This window comes from Typha latifolia, chromosome 5, assembly GCF_019914945.1.
Source record: "Typha latifolia isolate L0001 chromosome 5, TyphaL0001v2, whole genome shotgun sequence".
NCBI lineage: Eukaryota > Viridiplantae > Streptophyta > Magnoliopsida > Poales > Typhaceae > Typha > Typha latifolia.
In genome coordinates this window covers 2,562,518-2,584,273 of record NC_133090.1, presented here as the reverse complement: position 1 = coordinate 2,584,273, position 21,756 = coordinate 2,562,518, and the positions used below count along the sequence as shown (strand labels likewise).

General features: G+C 36.9%; 3 protein-coding genes across 3 annotated transcripts; 1 reads left to right on the top strand and 2 right to left on the bottom strand.

Moving 5' to 3' along the window:
* Nucleotides 1-264: 264 nt before the first annotated feature.
* Nucleotides 265-6,480, top strand: LOC140788129 (BEL1-like homeodomain protein 8). Its single transcript, XM_073137258.1, has 4 exons — nt 265-1,201; nt 4,518-4,879; nt 5,046-5,106; nt 5,781-6,480. The coding sequence occupies exons 1-4, from the start codon at nt 503-505 to the stop codon at nt 6,249-6,251; spliced, it is 1,593 nt and encodes a 530-aa protein (XP_072993359.1). The 5' UTR covers nt 265-502; the 3' UTR covers nt 6,252-6,480.
* Nucleotides 6,481-6,997: 517 nt separating this feature from the next.
* Nucleotides 6,998-16,011, bottom strand: LOC140788850 (serine/threonine-protein phosphatase PP1-like). The gene is made up of 4 exons (XM_073138322.1): nt 15,505-16,011; nt 9,412-9,971; nt 9,108-9,326; nt 6,998-7,447 (listed from the first exon to the last, which is right to left on the bottom strand). Exons 1-4 carry the CDS (start codon nt 15,680-15,682, stop codon nt 7,424-7,426), a joined length of 981 nt encoding a protein of 326 aa, XP_072994423.1. The 5' UTR covers nt 15,683-16,011; the 3' UTR covers nt 6,998-7,423.
* Nucleotides 16,012-19,218: 3,207 nt separating this feature from the next.
* Nucleotides 19,219-19,979, bottom strand: LOC140789500 (ethylene-responsive transcription factor 1B-like). Its single transcript, XM_073139216.1, has one exon. It carries the CDS (start codon nt 19,977-19,979, stop codon nt 19,494-19,496), a length of 486 nt encoding a protein of 161 aa, XP_072995317.1. The 3' UTR covers nt 19,219-19,493.
* Nucleotides 19,980-21,756: the final 1,777 nt, after the last annotated feature.

Genomic DNA, 21,756 nt, shown 5'->3' with positions numbered 1-21,756 from the left:
TTCCCCGAAAAGCGATTTTATTCTCCGCGTTTTGTTGGCTGGCTTGTGTTGTTTACCTCCTCCTCCCCCCCCCCCCGAAGGGCAGCCTGGTAAATACAGTTTCATTACAAGAAAACATTGCTTATTGCACCCTATATCGAAGACAATTTATAGTTCCAGTCCTGCATCTTGACTAGTTCGAGGTCCTATATGCAAATGTGTCGTTATTCGGCGACTGTGACGCAAGTTAAAATAAAGTGGAGTGTCGTGAAGTAGGTTTGAGGAAGGCCTCCTTTTCACGCCTTTGCTGTTACCATCTGCCTCTTTGGTGATTCATATGCTCTCACTCTCACCTCTCTCTCTCTCTCTCTCTCTCTCTCTCTCTCTCTCTCTCTCTCTCTCTCTATGTGCAAATTTTAAACCTTGTCATTTCTCAAACTCCATTAAGCATCTCCTTCCTTCTTCTTCTTCTTCTTCTTCTTCTTCTTCTTCTTCTTCTTCTTCTTCGCTTTAGAGGTCGTTAATGGCTAGCTACGGGCCGGAGGCCCACCACATAGCGCAGCAGATCCGACGGGAGAAGCTCCGGTTCAACCCCAACCCACCGCTCACCGCGCAGCACCACACCGCGCTCCCAATCTCCGATCTCATGCAAGTCTACGACACTAGCATGTTCGACTTCTCCGCTAGTAGCGGAAGCGGTGATCTCACCACCTTCCTTTGCCCTCCCCCCGCGAATCCCGTGCTCCCATCCTTCCACCATCACCATGTACCCTTCCACGACCCCTTGCAATTCTACCATGACGATGGCGTCTCCGCCATGGGATGGGTCGAGAGCTATGGCAGTAGTAGCAACAATAACAACGATGGTGGTGGTCTCCTGCAAGCCCAGTCGGATGAGGGGCTTACGACCGGGCCGAAGAGGCTGCACCTGGCCCTCTCGAGCCGCCGGGGAGCCGGGCCGCTCGGGCCGTTCACAGGCTATGCTGCGATCCTGAAGGGCTCCAAATTCTTGAAGCCGGCGCAGATGCTCCTGGATGAGTTCTGCAACGCCGTCATCGGGCAGAAGGAGATCGATGCGAAGAGTGGGAATTCGGTATCGGCGGCGGCTTCGTTGATTAGTTCGACGGAGGCCGGCGGCGGCGATGGAGGTAGCGGGGGTTGTAAGATTCATCGGCCCGAGTTCCGGCAGAAGAAGGAGAAGCTCTTGTACATGCAAGAGGAGGTAATTAATTAGCTAAAAATTAATGATACTAAGTAACTATATATTAATGATCTTAGGATCCATAAATAATATTCCCATTTCTCTTTACTATATATAAAATCAGGATATCTTCATGTCATTTAGGAAAAGTCAAAATTAAACAGTTAAAATTATAAATTTCCTTGTCAACAAGTTTCATCTAGTTGAGTCAACTATGCTAATGTGTGAGCATCTGTGATGGAAACAATATATTCTTGCTTTGGTGCCCGGAATATTGTTGTCTTCAAAAGGTTTAAGCAACGGATCTAGTTCTTGCACTTCAATGCCTCCAAGGAATTGTCCTCCAGTTTGACATGTATATACAAAATTAATTATATATATATGTATATATAATGTATTAGGGATAAATAGCTGAGTGGGTTTCTTTATTTCTAGTGAAGTATTTCATGTATCACGATTTTAAAGTTTGTATTAGGCAGTTTAAACTTTAAAAGTACTCCTTTGGTTGTATAGTTGGATATATGGCTTGATATATATATATATATATATATATATGCATGTAAATCACTGCAATTCTTCCTTTAAGAAAAGTTGTGTTTTAGGAGCATTATTATCTCTTTTGGAATTTAGAGGTTATTACTTGGTGAATTTAGTACTGTATTAAGAACACAAACGGTAGTTTAAGTATTGTAATTATTGGCATTAAGTTGATCTTTTAATAGATACTGATATGTAGGAAGACCAAAAGGTCGTGATTGGTTAGGCTTATTTGGATTCTTTTATGAGACAAGATTCTAGCAAAATTTCTAGTTCCTCTACAAGTTGTGCTATGAAAATGGGGAATGCCTAATGCTCTCAAAAAGTGGATTCAGTTCGTTACTCTCTCAACGAGGCACATTGGATAAGCTAGGGGGTAGTTAGAGGAAGTTAAAAGAAGTGACTAGATCATCCACTTGCTATTCACTGCACATGATATTTTATCACTGAGAGGTAACCACTAAATGTACTCTCAAAATCAAGTTTATTTAGCAGTCCTCTCCCCATCTTTTCAGATAGGACATTGGAAATTAACATTAGAAATAGACTTGTTCATTCTAATGTCATATAATGGGTTTCCACAGTTTTACTTGTTTCTGTTCTCATTTTTGTCACTTTCTTATGCATAATATCTTTATTTCAAATTATCATCCTCTTGCTTGGTTCTTCTTTCATTATGATTTTAGCAGGATCCGAGTAACATTAATGTAATGCTGACAGCTAACTACAACGGATCATTGGTTCTCTCGTGCCTTGAATCATTAGAAAAAGGCTCCAATGGTGAGCAGGACCCTGTATCATTAGAAAAGGCTCCAGTGACGAGCAGAACTTTTGTGATTAAAGCTACTTAAAATTCCATCTCTGCAGCCAAAAGTTCTTGTTAATATGATTTAAGTTTAGAAGAGGGTTCTAGAATCTCAACTTCCAGTATTGAGCTTTTAGAGTGATTAACTTGCACTTGTGATATGGATTTACTTTCCTAATAAAAATATAAATAGATGACACTCAGATGGATTCTTGTATTAGCATAGAATATGGCTGATATTTGTAAGTCTGTAAGGTTGAAGTAAAGAAGATCTAGAAATTCAAAAAAAGTTCAATATGTTGAACGTTACTAGTTGCAGTTCCCTTCTATAATCAGGATAAAAATGATGATGACATATAAAATATGTTACAGGAAATTTCCCTTATTAATGTAGATTCCTTACTCTTCTCATAAGTTTTGATAGTAATTGAAGATTTTTATACAACTATACGATCGATATGGATTGTGAATTAAAAGTTGGACAGTGTCATTTGGTGTGGTGGCAAGTTTTGCCTCTTACATCCAAAAGAGGTAAGAGCCTCGTGCCCCCTTAGGTGATTTCTGTCAGCAATCATGATTACCTTACATGGATATGCTCTAATCTTTGACTATGCTCTTAACTTGATAGCTGAAGTTCAACCTATAGTAACTTCTATACTATTCTAGAACATACGATAATTGTCACAATATATTTTGCAGCTTAGAGCCATTATATATGGCAGACTGGCAATTCGTGCTCTAAGATGAATGATCAGATGAGTATTCCTACGACATTAGTTTTCTGCTAGGAAGATATTCTAATGCAACTAATCATTGAAATAGAGTCATGAATCTTTAAATCCCTGTAAAAAAAACATGCAGGATCATCAAAGTGACTCCACGTGATGTCTGCTTACTCGATATGATTCAGTTAAAGGTATTTAGCATAAAAGCAAGTTGCCTAGTCTGAATAGGTGGCAATATGTTCATTCTGTGCTTTTTAATCCAGGACATCATTTTAAATTTTCAAGGGCTATGTAGTTTATATGGTTCAGTTTAAAGTTATTAGCTAAAAGAAAGTCTCCTAACCAGAATACGTGTATATGGTTAATTCTCTTCTTATCAAAGCATTTCCTTGAAGATTCCATCATTTGTAGTTTCCTTGTACTTCTTTGACATTGTTATTCAGGTTATCTGTGTCTCAGCTTTCATTTGGCAGTAGCTTGCTGTGGGAATGAAGTTATCACAAGGTTACCTAAGTGTTATATCATAATCTTTTAATAGGTTGGTAATGTGCAGTCAGAAGCAGCAGTAAAATGTTATTATTTTTTCGTTAACTGTGTTTTGCAAGAGAGTAGGAGGGCTTCTGATGATATTATTAGGAAAGAAGGTCTAAGATGTAATAAGTCCTTTTATGAGTTCCTAAAGTAAGATCTTTTACATGAATCTTTCAAGGAATTAAATAATGATGGAAATGCAAATCCCGGTTGTTATTATTCAGATGATGTACCCTCTTGGACTGACAGAGGTCTGATTATGCCCGATTACGTAAGTATAAATGTGCAGTAGGTGTCTGGTATTGTCAAAGCACAGAGTCATGTAGCAGAAAAAATCCTAAGAGAAGACTAGTCTTTTACTTTTGCTATTTACTGCTTCCATCATTTTGGTATGCGTATCTAGTGAGGTAGGAAGTCAGAAAATTCGCATATTTGGTGCATTTTAGTGATGCATTTGAATGAAATATTGCCCGACTGACTTCTCTTTGTTCTCTTTATTCATCCCGCTTATTGATTGTCGATTTGTCGGGTACTAGTATCACATCATTATTCATACCTGATTGAACCTTTGATGACTTCTCAAATCTTTTCAACATTTCACCATTGTATGAGTTAAAAAATCCTGAAGTATCTTATCTCTCTTATCATATTTGAATCACTGTTATAATTTAAGCTACTGCATAATTCCAAGAATATACCTGAAGTTTTCCAACTACTGATATTATTGATTTCTATGAAGGTCTGCAGAAGGTACAAGCATTACCAACAACAAATTCAAATGGTGATCTCTTCGTTTGAATCGGTGGCAGGTCTTAGTTCTGCCACACCCTATGCGTCATTAGCCCTCAAGGCCATCTCAACTCACTTCCGCCGTCTAAAAAATGCCATATCTAATCAGCTCCAGCACCTCAGCAGAATCCTTGGCGACGAGTTCACGTCCTCTCCCAGTTCCAGTGCAGGTGTCGAGCAAAGCATCCGGAAAGGCGAAAGTAGTTTAGTTCACATGGATCACAACCCACTAGTGTGGAAGCCACAGAGGGGCCTTCCAGAAAGGGCCGTTGCGGTTCTGAGAGCCTGGTTGTTCGACCATTTCCTTCACCCGTAAGTGTAGTCTATTCAAGTCTTCTTCATACATTTATCTTATTACTAGATCGTTGATATTCTACTGCTTTCATTTGGTTTATTATTTGCAAAACAATGAATGAATGCATGTTGTATTGGTGTAGAATCTTGGGAAAGGGACAACTCATGCATGTTGTGTTTTCAGGTATCCAACTGACACAGATAAGCACATGTTAGCAACTCAAACAGGCTTGTCCCGGAACCAGGTATCACTTTCTTAGATGCTTTCTTTATTGAAGTGGTCCCTTTAATTGCTCACACGTGAAAGGCTGGAGCTTCTAAACCTGTGCACTTTGGAAGTATATAAGCTATCTTTAGGTACCCCACCAATCTATTATGTATATATAATCCTAGACATGGCACACGAATGACTTAATTCCACAGAGCTTAGGGGGCTCGTTAAGTTTCCAGATAAAGGGGGCTTTATCCGTGCATAACTGAGCTATCCATGGTACTAAATGAGTCAGAGAACATTTTTGACTGGATATGCTGTCCCACACCTTTGGCTTCTTGTGATTGGCTCTGAGGTCCATAAATTGGGACAATTATAGGTAGCCTACCTACCATGGCTCACTAAATAGGGTACTTAGTTGCATTTAACATCACAAGGTTCTTTACAATGCTATCTATGAGTAGGATGTCCTATGAGACAAAGGGAAAAGGTGATAATTTAGGAAGGTGGAGGCTAATGGTTTGGCCCTTTTGTAGTTACAAATTATAACTTTTCCGAGCAGGATATCCTACTCGTAGTATTCTAAAGGGCCTTGATCATATATAGTTAAGTATATAGTGTGGCTATACTTGTATCTTTCTTTATCAGTTCTTATGCCATACGTGAAGCTACACAGAAACTTATGTCTGGTCCATTGTATCGAGATAGGTCTCAAACTGGTTCATCAATGCTAGAGTGAGACTATGGAAGCCGATGGTAGAGGAGATCCACATGCTCGAGTCGAAAGGCATTGCTGACATGGACCTCAATTCTACTTCAGGTAGCCGCAATGGCCCGAGGACCATCAAAGGTAATGCAGGGAGGCCTTCTGAAGAGCAAAGATCGGACGAATCTAACAAGACACTAGATCACACATCCATGGATATGGTGATTGACAACAGCAATCAGACACTAGAGCTGTGTCACAGTGAGAAAAGATCAAGGATTCAAGAATGCAGCATTCAGGAGGGCATGGACACAGGTTTGATGAGCTTCGCGATGTATCCGGGTGCAGTTGATGTCGGAGGGTTCGGGGTGGTGTCCTTGACTTTAGGGCTAAGGCATGAAGGTGTGCAGCAACAACAGCAGGAGCAAGTAAGACACTTTGAAAGTTCAGTGGTACATGACTTTGCTAGTTGAATGAATTCTTTTTTGCTAGATTTGCCTCGGTACAAGTTAGGGAGCATGCCTTTATGATTTGATTTGGTTATCCATATTGGTTCTTGATGGCAAATGCTTGTTGTCATAAGAAAGAAGATACTGATGGCATATGTGGTGATGTTTGTCACAGCATGCCGAGTCCTAATGATATAATTTTAACTGAAGAATGTTGCTACTGGAAAAGGATATCTATTGTTTACTTGTATCATTAGCTATAAAGTTTTAACTAAAGAATATGCTACATTACATATATATGGGTGAGATTTGCACTCCATACTGCAATATAGTATACACCATATATGCAATTGTTCATTTGGGATTAGGGATAAACATTTCCCTACAAATATCTAGAATAACTTTCAGATCAAAAGAGATTACTGGATCCAAGCATAACTATAAAAAATAAAAAAAAAACTAATTCTGACAGTAAAGTAAATCCAAAAGGAATAAACCATTGAGCACAGAAGAGAAGAGAACAAATTACTCACCAAACAGAGCCACATTAAATACCTGCCTGTCTCTTTAACAACATGCTTCTTTTGAGAGAAACATACATGTATCTTTACAGCTAACAACTTTTAATGCATGCTATGTTATTCCATGAGATTGGAAGATGTACATATAAGCAACTTGTCAACTCATGCACCTCCAGATGTAGAGAAGGATAAATAAAGTGGAGAACCCTTAAACAATATCTATAACAGCAGAGCACAGGAAAGACAACATTAAGATCAAAGCACATCCTATGATGTTAAATAAAAGATTAAACGTAACACAAATAGCTGCCTGCCATTTGTGGCAAACCAATGCCCAAGAAAGATGCAAACGGTTGTTAAGTCTAGCAAGGCTAATTCCACAAAAGCCAAAGTAATGACAGTTACACTAGTATCCAAGGAAGTTTTGTTATTGGTCTAACTTAACCACCAGAGTTTGTCCTTCGAAGAATGAACAAAATGACATCTCCCCATGAGGTTCACTTAGCGAAACCAGTCGTACATTATACAGAGCTAATCCAATGATAGATGAGCACAGCCACGACGTGCCACACCTCTGTCTCACTTCAGGATCTAGAATTTGGCAATATCGGCCATTTGGCACTCTTGAAAGAGCAACATCAGCAGCTTTGCAGTTTTCTCTTCATAATCCATATCTCATGATTTTGCACCGAGGAATGGCTGTTCATGATGAAGAGATAATTTCAACATAATATAGCAAATATAGCATGCTCTTCAAACATTTATCACATAGTTTGTGTTTGTTTGGAGTGTGTGAATCAATCATAAAATAAAGCATGCTCTTCATGGAACTTCAACAATGCATGATACTGTCATGCATTTCTAATCATAACATCTAAATTAAATGTAAGGAATAGCCCTAATGATGGAATCTTTTCAAAGAATAACGAATTTATACAAGTTCCATTTAAGTGGACATATCAAATTATCATATGTAACTACAACTCTTTTCATGTGCCCATCCTCAGAACCCTAATTTGGCAAATAGCAACTGAATCCAGCCTAAAAAGGATGATGAAATAAATTGCATCAAACATTCTTTTGGATGTAAATTTCAAACTGAAGGCTACAAATAAAAGACTAAAAGAAAATATGTAACTAAGATGAATCTAAGATAAAGCATTAAACAAAAGACAAGCATGTGCGAACCAAATAAATCCATGATGCAGTTTGAACCAAATTCACAAAATGTACTAAAGAAGATTACATATCAAGACAAAAAAAGAAGAATATTAGTCGTATAGCTTATGACAAGTCTCTCTCTCTCTATTCTAATTTCTGGTGGACTATCTTATGGTAATTACTATTAGGGATAAGAGATGCAAACTCTTTTTTTTCTTCCTTTGGAAAGTGGAAGGTTTGCCCATTTGTATCCTCCAAGGTGTGTGAAAATACATAATCTCTGGTACGTGAAAAGCATGGTTAAGAAAACCAAGGATGGTGCAGAACCATATATTCTGCTGTGACGTTCAATGATAGACTTATACAACAACAACAACAACAACAACAACCAAAAAAAAAAACAAAAAAAAAACCTGAGATCCAATTCTGCTGTATTATTTGTCGCCAATAGCGGAAGTTGCTGATTATGCAGATATACTATTTGGGGCATCCTATGAAGGACAGATACAGATATGGGATACCGATGTGATACTGATATGCCGATATGGCAAAGCCTAAAAAATAAGGATGATATGCCTATGGTGCGTAGCTCAGATATATATAAATTAGAACTTTTGTACTTTCATTTCTTAATTGGGGAATTCTATATTATTTGTGTATGGTAGTTTACATAAAGAGATCTTCAATTAATTTATGAAAAGAGTATATAAGTATCCATTTTTCCAAAGAGGCATCTAACGAAGACAACTTTCAGAAAGCCATAGTAGACGACTGCATTTTATTCCAAAGATATCTTGTGACCCGAGATATTGGGCAGTCGTTACTTAAAACACATGAAAGCAGAAACTGGCCTAATGTATCATACAAAATTCATGATTACACGTCTAGAAATCTTAATAACATTATAAAGTATTGTCAACCAAGAAGGCCTCTGCCATCAGATTTTCAGTGGCACTTTGGTGGTACCTGGTGGAATATATGTCTTAACATTATTGGACAGGGGCAACAATAATTTGTTATTTTCATCAATCAGTTTGGAATCAGTCAAAACTCAAAAAATGACTGAAAGAAGAAGTCATGAAGGCAAGTGCCTAAGTCCACTGCACACGTGCCATCTGATCTTATTAAAACATGAACTAATAATGCAGGCAAATGAAATGATAATTACTTTGATTTTGTAACACAAGAAGCAGCATACCTTGAAACCAGTTTGAGCGCCTCCAGCTTTGGCTGTGGTTGTGCCTCCGAACAACTTTGTCTTCTTATCTGCAGGCTTTAATATTTGAAAAGAACACATCAGGGTGTCATCAACACTCATCATGGCACCAGCATTGTCGAATTCACCACAGTAATTAGGTGCAGAGAATATCGTAACAAGTTGTCTGTCAGCAAAGAACTCGTATCCATCCTCCACTACCTAGAAGGCGATAAAAGCACTTTGAGTAAGAAATAACTTTTCATTCCAGTAAAAGATATGAATAGAACATCTTTTTGTCTATAACCTGATGAGCACGGCAAATGAGGTCTAAATCATGCTTCCGGAGGAACTCAATCACCTTATCAGGACCAAAGGTATAGGAGACCCCTCGATCATTCATTCCCCATCCCTGAACTTCTTTACTAGGATCAGACCAAAGAAGATCACAAAGTAACCCAGTGTCAGGCACATCCGTAGGCCGTGCCAAAGTCCGTATTTGATCCAAATTGTGCAAATCAGGAGAAAGTCCACCATGCATGCAAAGAATCTTATCATCTATCAAAGCAGCCACAGGCAAGCAGTTAAAACAATCTGTAAAGACTTTCCACAACTTCACGTTGAATCTGCGTTTACATTCATCATAAAACCCATAGATACGGTTTATGGATGCACATTCATGGTTTCCTCTCAAGATAAAGAAATTCTCTGGATATTTGATTTTATATGCCAAAAGAAGGCATATAGTCTCAAGGCTTTGCTTCCCTCTGTCCACATAATCACCTAAGAAAAGGTAATTGGCTGCAGGTGGAAATCCTCCATATTCAAACAGTCTCAGGAGATCAGAATACTGGCCATGAATATCACCTATGAGAAAGATGACATATAATATAAGATCTAAAATTTAAGATTATGGTACCTTACCAAATTACTCTTAGAAAAGTGAAAGAAAACTTCATCAATAAGACTTTCAACAATATGCAAGTGGAGATGTGATTATGGTACCTTCCTTTGGCTACATATTATTACTTGACATGAAATTTACAGATAAAAGAATCAGTTGATATCCACTAACCTCTTTAAACACAATGGTCAGTGCAACATTAATGAAATCATGTGCTTAATCTCCAAAACTGGAGAACAATTAAACAGCTATTTCAAGTTCCAAGGTAAATGAGCCTACCAAATATTTTGTGCAAAAGACTACTAAGAAGTTAGAGTTAGAGCTTTGTTAAGAACAAAACTGGCCATATTTTTCATAAGCATGGATGCTATGTTGACCAATTGATTGTCCTACTCGAGATTCAACTGTTGGTATGACAGGACATAAGGTACCATGAACACCTGCAATCAAGTCTTTCACCTCTTGCCTAGTCTCCAATGTTGTGGTTCCCTTGGTCATTAAATCTCTTTCCTTTCCTTGATTATTTCCCACCCAGTACAACAACAAGAAGTCACTAGTCCAAACTATTTGGGCTCACCCAATTGTTTGACCCCACAAGACAAGGAAAAGCGAAGGTTCAAGATGTTAGCTATGATGACATGGATAGAATAAGCATCATATATGAGATAGAAAGTTGTTTGCAAGTGTCTTGTTCATGGTGAGTATTGGAACCGCTAGACAATGTATATAAGATCTATGCTAAACAAATTTCATAGTGCTACAATTAACAAAAGAAGTAGAAAAGTGACACAACTTCCTCTCAAGAAAAAAGGGGGTGAAGAGAGGGAAGGAAGAGGAGGAAGGGATGGAGAGAGTAAAAGGGACATACATGAACCATACGGTGAAGCAACTTTTATATTAAAGACCCAAAATTTGTGACAATAAGAGATTACAATGTCTATTACTGCATTTGATCAGTTAGACAAATGCTACAGATGAAATTTCATTGTCAGCTAACAGCCTACTATCAATCATTCATGAACTGCTAATATCTTGACAAATCTAAACTCTTTAATATGTTAATTTTTAATGTGGGATTCTAGTAACTAGTGGTGCCTGCCATATAAGATCTATGCTAAACAAATTTCATAGTGCTACAATTAATAAAAGAAGTAGAAAAGTGACATAACTTCCTCTCAAGAAGAAGGGGGTGAAGAGAGGGCAAAAGGAAGAGGAAGGGACGGAGAGAGTAAAGGGGCATATACAAACCATACACTGAAGCATTTTTTTATATTAAAGACACCCAAAATTTGTGACAATAAGAGATGGCGATGTCTATTACTGCATTTCATTAGTTATACAAACCTAAAGATGCAATTTCATTGTCAGCTAAACGCCTACTATCAATGATTAATTCATGAACCACTAATATCTCGAAAATCTGAACTTTTTAATATGTTAATTTTTAATGTGGGATTCTAGTAACAAGTGGTGCCCGCCATACATCCTAAGAAGTTCTACTACAAAATCTCATATAAGAGACTATCATTCTTCACTAGAGCATTAGATTCCACGTAATATATATTACAAGCTTGTATATTGCTTTTTAAAATGTCTAATCATCACAATAACACACTGCAATCAAGGTTCCAAAAATCGGTATCGGGATCGGGATCGACCGTCCGGAAAAACGATACGTATCGGCTGTATCGGCCGCCTGTATCGGATCGGACTATTTTAATTAAATAAAATTCTAAATATTATTAAAAATGTTGAGAAATTTCTAAAAATTTTAAAAAATTATAAGAAAATAAAAAATAATAATTACTCACATATAAAGCCTAAAAAGTAAAAATCACTTTTCTTTCCTCTCTTCTTTCCTATCCCTCTAACTGTTAGTCTAAAGTATCCATTCTCTCCCACACTCCTTTTTTTCTATATTTTTCTCTCTTTCTCACCCTCTTTTTTTTTATCTTTCCTTCTCCCTCACTCTCTCTCTCTTATACCCTCTTTTTTTTTAATCTTTCTCTCTCCCTCACTCTCTCTTCCTTTTTCCCTCTCTCTCATACCCTCTTTTTTTTAATCTTTCCCTCTCCCTCACTCTCTCTTCCTTTTTCCCTCTCTCTCATACCCTCTTTTTGTTTTAATCTTTCCCTCTCCCTCACTCTTTCTTCCTTTTTCCCTCTCTCTCTCATACCCTCCTTTTGTTTTAATCTTTCCCTCTCCCTCACTCTCTTCCTTTTTCCCTCTCTCTCTCATACCCTCTTTTTTTTTAATCTTTCCCTCTCCCTCACTCTCTCTTCCTTTTTCCCTCTCTCTCTCTCATACCCTCTTTTTTTTTAATATTTCCCTCTCCCTCACTCTCTCTTCTTTTTTCCCTCTCTCTCTCTCCCTTTCTCCCTCACTCTCTCTTCCTCTTTCTCTCTCTCTCCCTCTCTCTCTCTAGTCGCTATCGACGACGGCGGCGGTGTCACCTGCGAGACAGTGCCTTGCGACCCTTCGTACGGGTTTCGGCCTAGATCGGGATCGGCCGAAACTAGAATCCTTGACTGCAATACAAGAATCCCTACTCGATATGCAAAATATTTTGGGTTCGATACAGGTCATACATAAAGTTTCACTAAGTTAAGGAAAATAACCGACATCAAGTTTGAAAATTAGGGAAGAGAACTTCCCATCATACATAAAGTTTCACTAAGTTAAGGAAAATAACCGACATCAAGTTTGAAAATTAGGGAAGAGAACTTCCCATAATATCATGAGGTCCAGATGTTGAATTTGGTAGATACTACGTCTCCACACTAGGGCTGTCAAAAATACCAAAGAGCTGAAAATTTGAGCTTGAAAGTATAATCGAGTCAAGCCGAGCCAGTGCCAGCTCGCTCAAGCTCAACATGATTAAGCTCAATATTGTAACAAACTAGCAATGTGTGTGTGTCTATATATATATAATTGTATATGTTTAGATGAATTATAAGAATCTTTATGTCAATTATTTATTTGTATCACTGTATGTTTGTATGAGCTAATTTAACCTTATAGGATTTATATTTTTTTCATTGTTTGGCTTTTATAAATTTTTTAATCAATATCAGCCTTCACCCATCAAGGCTGTCGAGCCGAGCTCGAGCCTTGTCGAGTTGAAGATGACCTAAGCCGAGCCATGTTTTTCCAGCTCAATTCGAGCTCGAGCCCTCGAGCGGAGCCGAGCTGAGTCCAACTCATTCAAGCTCGGCTCGTTTACACCCCTAATCCACACTAACAATAAAAGCCATGCAATTCACTAAATTGTCCACATTTTGTTGATCATCTCACCACAGATTTGCATTCTGAAAATGATTCTGGAGATCAACATAAAACAGAACTATATTGAGAAGAAAATGCTAAACTATCCACATTCTGGAGATCATCTCTACCATTTTACTCTCTTCTCTCCCTCCTTGCTCACCCATCCCATTACAATATGAGGATCACCATTCGCCAAGCACCACCATACAATTAATTTCTCTAGGAATAATCCCAATCTCACAATTACTCCAAAATCTAAAGTTGCTTATCAGTCAAACATGCCATACATTTGCATGCAAAATTGAATTTACAAAACAAATTTCTATAACTTATTATAGTAGAGATTGTTCGACAAGTGAAAGCAGATAAAACTAATAATTCACTTAAAGAGCAACATTTTGAACCAATAACCAAAATCCCCCACTTACTTTAAATTGGCGACTATTGAAATGAGAAATGAATCCGCTTGTGCAAAAGAAAAGCAATACATAACTATATGAAGAAAGACAATTGAAGAAATCCAAAATATATCTATGTTATTCAAGCCGTATCAAAATACATGTGTTGTTAGCATTGCACATCACAATTACTCTCCAAAGCAAGCGGATCAATCTGCACGCAGATTTAAGTATCAGGCAGCACATTCCATGCCACCCAAGACATCTCTTGTCACCAAAAAATAGCACGAGAAATTGTCTTGGTCCCCACTACAGGAACGTTTGTACCAATCTGTGCTGCCCGAAACTTGAAGTTTTAGGTGTCGGAAGGGGGCAGCACAACCCCATGAGGCCCAAAAAGCAGAGCAAGGTGCTAAAGAGGCGTTGCAATTAATCGGCTGGAAATCCGACTATACCAGCCATTACCAAGCATGCTGACTTGCATATCTCATGCTGGCCAGCTGACAGTACATGGTGTGCCACTGGTACTTAAAACATTTTGCAATATTCTATTGAGCAACCAATTCTCCTCAAACTGCAACTTGATTTCACTAGTACAAACTACTTAAGTTGGTCACCCTGTCTAGAGATGCCACTTGATGTTTGCCCTTTAGGCACATATTTATCCCACCAAGCACTTCTCTTCAGAATTATATATAAGTAAATCAAGCCATCACAATCAGCTGGAGAGATATCAGCCAGTATACCTTATGTGAAAAGTTCAAACATCAGCTTCCAAGAAGTTGTACAGTTGACAAACTTCAGTGAAAGAAAATAAGCTCTAGTGATTTGCATCATAATTATGATTGAGTCTCTAGCGTACTCACAGTATGATGGACAATGCAGGTGAAGCAAGTAGTCCAAGAAGTGATAGCCCCTGGCTACATAACAGATATTTACCAAGATAGAACCACAAGAAATGATCAACATGTGAACAATGTTTTATGACTGTCACCCTTGTACACCAAGAAAATTTATTTGTTTCATGATTTAGAGAGACGATCTTCTTAACATTTTGCAGTTCCAGTTTGAGTGGAATTTTGAAATGGTGTAAGCTGGAAACATTTTACGAGGATTGCAACGATAACTTAGGCTGGAGATTTCATGTATTTCCCACAGGTAAAATGTATCTAAAGTAATGCAGCACAAATAAGAAATGATCACGAATTCTGTTTGCAATAAGAGACAGTGTTGAAGGTGATGATAATCAAGCAGAGGACATTGATTTTGAACAATATTATGCACAATATGCTTGACGTTAGTTAGACAAAAAACAAACTACATTTGGCGCAACTAGACAGAGTGTATGCAAAGGCAATAAAGAAGGAACAATGTAGCAGAATTTCGCAACTAGGTCCAAAAGTACAAACTTTTCTTACTGTCAGAAGAAAAAGAAAGTTATAAACAGGGAATGACCCAATGATATGTACTATTGACTATTGAGTTATAGCACATCAAATAGAGCCAGAAAAGAAAACCTCATAATCAAATTGCGCAGAATACAAGATAACAATCTTATAATCTTATTAGACAGATATAATCAAGTAACTATCAGATCTAATCAGAGGTCAAACACTAAAAAGTAGCTCTACACCACAAAAACATAAAACCGCTACCTAATCATCATATCCATTTCGCATAACAAAACGAAATCATCAAGTTAAAAGTAAAAAATTGCACCTTTGTTCGAAACCAATATCAATCATCCAACAAATCCATCTCCAAGATCCCAACTTGGCACATACCCAGATCATAAAACGCCTAAATCTGAAGAGTGGTGGTAAGGATTTACCGCAAATCTTGATCGGCGCCTCCAGCTCCAGTAGATTGGGCTGATCTACGAAGATTTCCTTGGAAACTGCGCAGAGCTGCTTGATCTCCCCCTCCGAGAGCTGCGCCTGCTTCCCCGGCTTGCTCACTCTCACATCCAACAACCGCCCTATGATACCATCCAAAGTCGCAGCATCCATCTCCCCCGAAAGGAAAAAAAAAGTCTTAAAGACACTAATAAAATAAACCCCAAATCGAAAAAATAATCAAAGAAGCCCTTTGGAGGAGGAGGAAGAAGGAAGGAGGAGAACTAGGAGACAACTCGCGCTTTGCTCCGCCTTTGCCTTCCTCCTTTCGACCATTACTCTTTCCCTCTCTCCCCCCCTCTCCTCTCCTCTCTCTCTCTCTCTCTCTCGATCGCAGGGTTTTCTTTTCGTGCTTTCCGAGGGGGCAAAAAGAAAAAAGAAAAGAAAAGAAAGGAGATTCTTCTCTTCTTTCCTCTAAAATAAAACTAAAGAATTTTTTTCACAAATTTTCACAGAACTTGTAAGTAATTATTATCTAGTCCCTGAAGGGGCTCGATGCCGACATCACATGGACATGCCGATGCCGTCTTGCCGATTAACGAAGGATCTGGAAATTAATTTTGGACGGTCGAGATTCTCTATTTATTGTTTCATTCCGATATTTGGGCAGCAAGATAGCCGACCAGATAGTGCCACGTGGTAGAATCGGGGCACGATATGATTATCGACATGCAAAATTAGAGAATTATGGACACATTTAAATAGACGTGAAAATTATAATTGTATCTTTTTTTTAATTAATAATACTATCCTTACTGTGGTAGTAGAATATATGCACTAACTAAATATTAACAATTAAAATTATAATTGTCTCATTTATCACGGAAAAAATAGGGTGCAATTTGCATAATGTGGAAAAAAAAAAGTATAGGACTTTATTCTTGATGGAAACCTTGTATAACCTTTTATAAAAGCATATATATTTTGTAGTTGGATATAATACTGTTATATATGAGAATTATTATATGCGGTCATGCATGCATGATGCATGTCGTGATCAAATAATGCACAGAATTGACCGTTGAACAACCGGCTAGACCAGTCGACAGACAACAACAGATGCTTCAAAGGACAAGATGATAACAAGAAGGAAGGTGCCTAAGTGCTTGAAACATATTAGAAAACAAAGGTAGCAGCTAAAATGTTGGTAGATTCTCACTTTCATCAAACATATTTTATATGTTTTTTATGTCTAAAAGGTTAAGATGTTAGCTAATTATTAATGCAAGAAAGTTTTGGATTCTTGGCGGTCTATGATTGAGAAAATGCTAAGGTTAAAAGTTAGAATAAGTTAATTGAAGTAGTAGCTTAAGCCACTGGTGTTTGTTCGTAGGAGTTTAGGGTTTAGGGTTTTGGAACATTATATTTCATAAATTTCTTTCAAATAATAAAAATTTTATAATTTTTCAAATTTGTCCTACAATTTTTTATATATATGTATAATAGGATTGGCAAAATTATCCCCCATATCCAAGCTTGGAATGTTCCTTCTTTATAGTTATACTAACAAATGTATATATTAAAATGGGTTTCTTTCTATATATCCCTCAAAGACTATTTATTTTTTAATTTCTAATTACTATATATATATAGTTATATATTAATTTTTTGTTAACTTTCACAGATATCTATACAAAAAACAAAAATTTTAAAGGGTACTCATATAAAAACTAAGTATTTTGAGAGGACATATAAGAGATTTTAGAGGGGTATACAATAATATGCAAAAGAACCTTATTAAAATTCCTGATCCTTATAAACAAAGTCTAACTTTACTATAATTATATGATGCAAAAATACATTAAATGACATAGGTCTTAGAATTAATGTGTAAAAGAAGTCGAAGTAGACTATGTTTTAGTCCATAATTGCCGCTGTAATTAACTTATAAATAATTAAAAAAAATCAAAAGTCAATAAACTATAAATTAAAAATAAAATTTATATTTATTAATAATTAGATTGGACAATTAAATTAACATTCTTACATAAAAAAGGCGAGGGGCAGTTCCAGTGCCCTTCAATTTATCGTCGTAGGGATTCGTCCGTCGTCTTTGAGCCGAGTTCACAGTGAACAAGATTTGGGCCTTTTCTTGTAAGTGAAATTGGCATGGCCCATTACAAAACCTTCTCCTTGGACTCAACCAAAATATATGGCGTTATGCTCTCCTTAATTCCTACATTACCCTAAGTTATTAGGGTAAAAGTAGGTCCCTTTGTCAAATGGATTAATTAATTAATTAATTAGAGGTGGGGGTCCCTTTGTTTTGGTAAGTTATAGGCCACCACCACCTTTAAAGCGTTTGACCAAAAGGAGGTCAACGGATTTTCACCCGGACTCCATCATCTTTGACAAACGAATTTATTGTTCATTCTCCCAACTCCCTGCCATTCGTGCGTCAAAGGAAAAGGACGGCATTTTATATATATGTATATATATATATAGAGAGAGAGAGAGAGAGAGAGAGAGAGAGAGAGAGAGAGAGAGAGAGAGAGAGAGAGAGAGAGAAGAATTTATACACTTATTATATTTTTATTATATAATGTAGACTCGTGATTCATAATTAATTTTGGGTTAATTGAAAAAAAGAAGTTTAAATTGTGTCGACGAGTCACTTTTATAGGCCGGAATTAAAGACTCGATAGGAGTAAAACTAGAAATTATGCACTTTTCTTTTTGGCATTACTCGACTTGAATTTTGGTGTTGAAAAATTTCTCTCAACATATCGATTTCCTTCTGCAGTAAACCAATTAAATTATTATTTTATGGTTTAATTACTAAAACTATTTCTGGAGAGAGATGGCATGAAAATTAAGTGCAGGTATGACTATCTCTGATGTGACACAGCAAATCACTATTATGTAGAAAGAAAACGTTTTAATTAATATTCACGGGATAATCTTACCGGGGTTCACAGTACATCCAAATCCTGCGTATCTTTCAGAGTTTGCTAGCGTCTCGAATAGTAGTATTCTTTACAATGTGATGGGGATCTAAGATACTAAAGAAATACACTCATCAATCATAGAAGAAACTGTTCGAGGGGCCAGAGTTTTTCTGTTGATGATATTGGCTAAAACCTCCGAGTTTGATTCTATTTCTAGAGTTCGAATAGCATAAAGTGCATCCTGAGGGTTGAAACTTTAGTTTAAAGTGAAGCTTCGAATGCCGGCTAGTAATGGGGAGCTCGACGAGGAACATAAGATGAATCCTTTCCCACCAGGCAGACTATCTGAAACTTAACACTGACTGCGTATTTTCGAGTCCTAACTATCATTTGGATTATATGCACATCAAATGAAAGAAACACTGTGCATTTAATAATTCTTGCTGAAAGATACAGTGAAGTATAAAACGATATTTTGTTTTTATTCTTAGGTCCACGTAATAACTCATGATCTGATCATCTGAGTACTTCAATCCTGCAATATTCTTGAGATGAATAGTATTAGATTCGAGCTCATGTACTTTGTTGATATTATGTATACCCCTCTAAAGTTAATCATAAAAGGAATTATTGCAAAAACTTTATCAAATTAACCGCAGAAGGGACCCAAAAAAAAAAAAAAAACTTTTATTCTTTAGACATTCCGTTTAGTTTAGTCAAAGGATATAAATGTATCAAAAAAAAAAAATCTATGTATATATCTATAATATGAAACTGTAGTCAAACATTACTACCATTTTGTACATTCTTTTCACTTAAAGGCATCTTATATATATATATATATATACATGTCTTTTTGACATGAAAAAGGTTCCTAAACAAATAAGAAATATTGTAAGGGCTATACATGCCCACCCCAAAACAACACTATATTCAAATATATATATATATATATATATATATATATATTATTGACAATGAAAATTTGAATTAAAAAAAATTCTAACAATTAATTTTGAATTCAAGAAGCTGCCTAGCTAGCACCACATACTGAGGAGTTCCTCCAAGTAATCTTTACCCAAGTCCTCGAATTCCACGATGTCTTCTATCTTCACATCTCTCACCACCGCCTCACTCTTCTTGCTCAAGCTCGCCGCCTTCCTCCTCCTCCTCCTCCTCCTCCTTATCCTCCTCCTTCCCCTCATCGAGTGCTTCTTCTTCAGCGCCACCACCGGCGAGCTCCCCTCCTCCCGCCCCCACTCGACGTCCCGGAGTGACTCTTTCACCCGCTCCACGGGGAAGTTGAGCACCGCCGCCGCACCCCTCGCTGCGAAAGCCGCCTGGTCGTAGACCAGCGCGGCCGCCTCCGCGCTGTGGAACGTCCCCAGCCACACCCGCGCCCCACGCCGCGTCGAGTCCCGGATCTCCGCCGCGAACTTCCCCGACGGCCGCCTCCGCACGCCGATGTACGTCTTCTTGGAGGAGTTGGAAGAAGAGGAGGAGGAGGAGGCGGAGGAGTCCATCGGTTAGTAGTATTGGGATAGGTTTGAACGCTTAGAATTCCGCGGGGATTTATAGTTAGGACTGCGAAGGGGCTTGACCGGTGATTTGGAAGGAATGGAGGGGGCTAGGTGTCAAAAGGGTCTGCGCATTTATTATTGGAGGAGGTGGTGGGCCTACGTGTGGCAAATAGTGTCGAGTTCAAGTTTGCTCGGTTTTTAACGGGTCGGGTTCGGGTAGAAACACGCTACGGATAATACAAACACGAACACTATCCATTTATTAAACATGTTAGAATTTCTAAACACTAATACAATATATTTATTAAATATTAATTGGTTATTGGATGATATAAAATTATTCAAATTTATTTAGGTTATTCAAATTATAAATGGGCTTTTTCGGGTTATAAATGAGTTTTTTATATTATAAATAAATTAGAGAAGTTATAAATGGATTGGCGTGGTTATAAATTGGTTAATTAGGTCATAAATAGGTTATTATATTATAAACAAATTATCGTGTCAGGCCATGAACGGGTTAAATAAGTTGAGGTAATAAACATGAGCATGACTGATTTAATAATCGGGTTAGACGAGTTTGACTTATTTATAGCCTGAACCAGATTAGAGTAAATCTAAACACATTTAAAAGTCGGGTTATCATGTCGGATCAACTATTGCCACCCCTAGGTAGGGTGAGTATATGAGTATCCATATGCGTTGATAATGGGAGGTGCATTATATAAGACAAATAGAGCTGAGTCCACATATTTAACCTCGGTAGGCAACTTTACACAAACTCAATTTTTTTTTCTTTTTCTTTTTTATTTTTATTTTAATTTTGAAAATTTTATATATAACACCATATTTTATAACAAAATTATAGTTTATTCCTTATATTTTTATTATTTATAAATCGAGCCCTATGATTTAGTGAATATGTGCAGAAAATATATTGAGTTAGATTTAAACTAACACCGTTGAAATATTATGTTAAGTAGATATATTTTTATTTCTAAAATAACAAAAATACTCTTAGTATGACTTAGTTGAGAATATTTTTATAAATTTCTTAGTTAATTAATTTAACCAAGATGTTTGATTAAGTTTAATTAACATATTTAACATCACGATATTTTTTACACATATTCACTAAATTATAGGACTCAATTTATAAATAGTAAATACACAGAGTATAAATTATAAATTTATTAAAAAAATAGGATGCTATATGTAAATTTCTTTTCAATTTTTAAAGTAAAAAAGTTACCGTAATTTTAGTCAAGACATTACTAGTGATGTTAACCAGAGCTAAGCTCGTGTAAAGACATACACATCTCCTTGGGATTAAGATAGAGGAGGATAATATGGGAATATATTTGCATAATTAACGTCACTAATCTATATTAGTAACCTGAATAGTGAATAATAAATACTTACGAACTATAGAATATAAAGTGCATGCGTGAACGTATTACAACAAAGGATATCTACCTCATATTTGGTACTTCCAGCTTTAGCCACAAGCCAAATAGAAGCTTCTTTCCAGGTCCCTATTAGACACATCTTGTCTCATCCACTATTTGCTACAGTTGTGAATTCCCTAAATATAACTAAGAATTGCATAAATATAATTATATAATTGCAAATTATATAAAAATAATTATGAATTGTAAGATGAGAATATTTTGAGAAAAAAATACTACACTATTTGCTATAATTCATCATGAAAAATTACTTTGTTAATCCTATCGCTTTATAACATCGGGCCTTATTTTTAGGTCTAATCGCGCCTGAA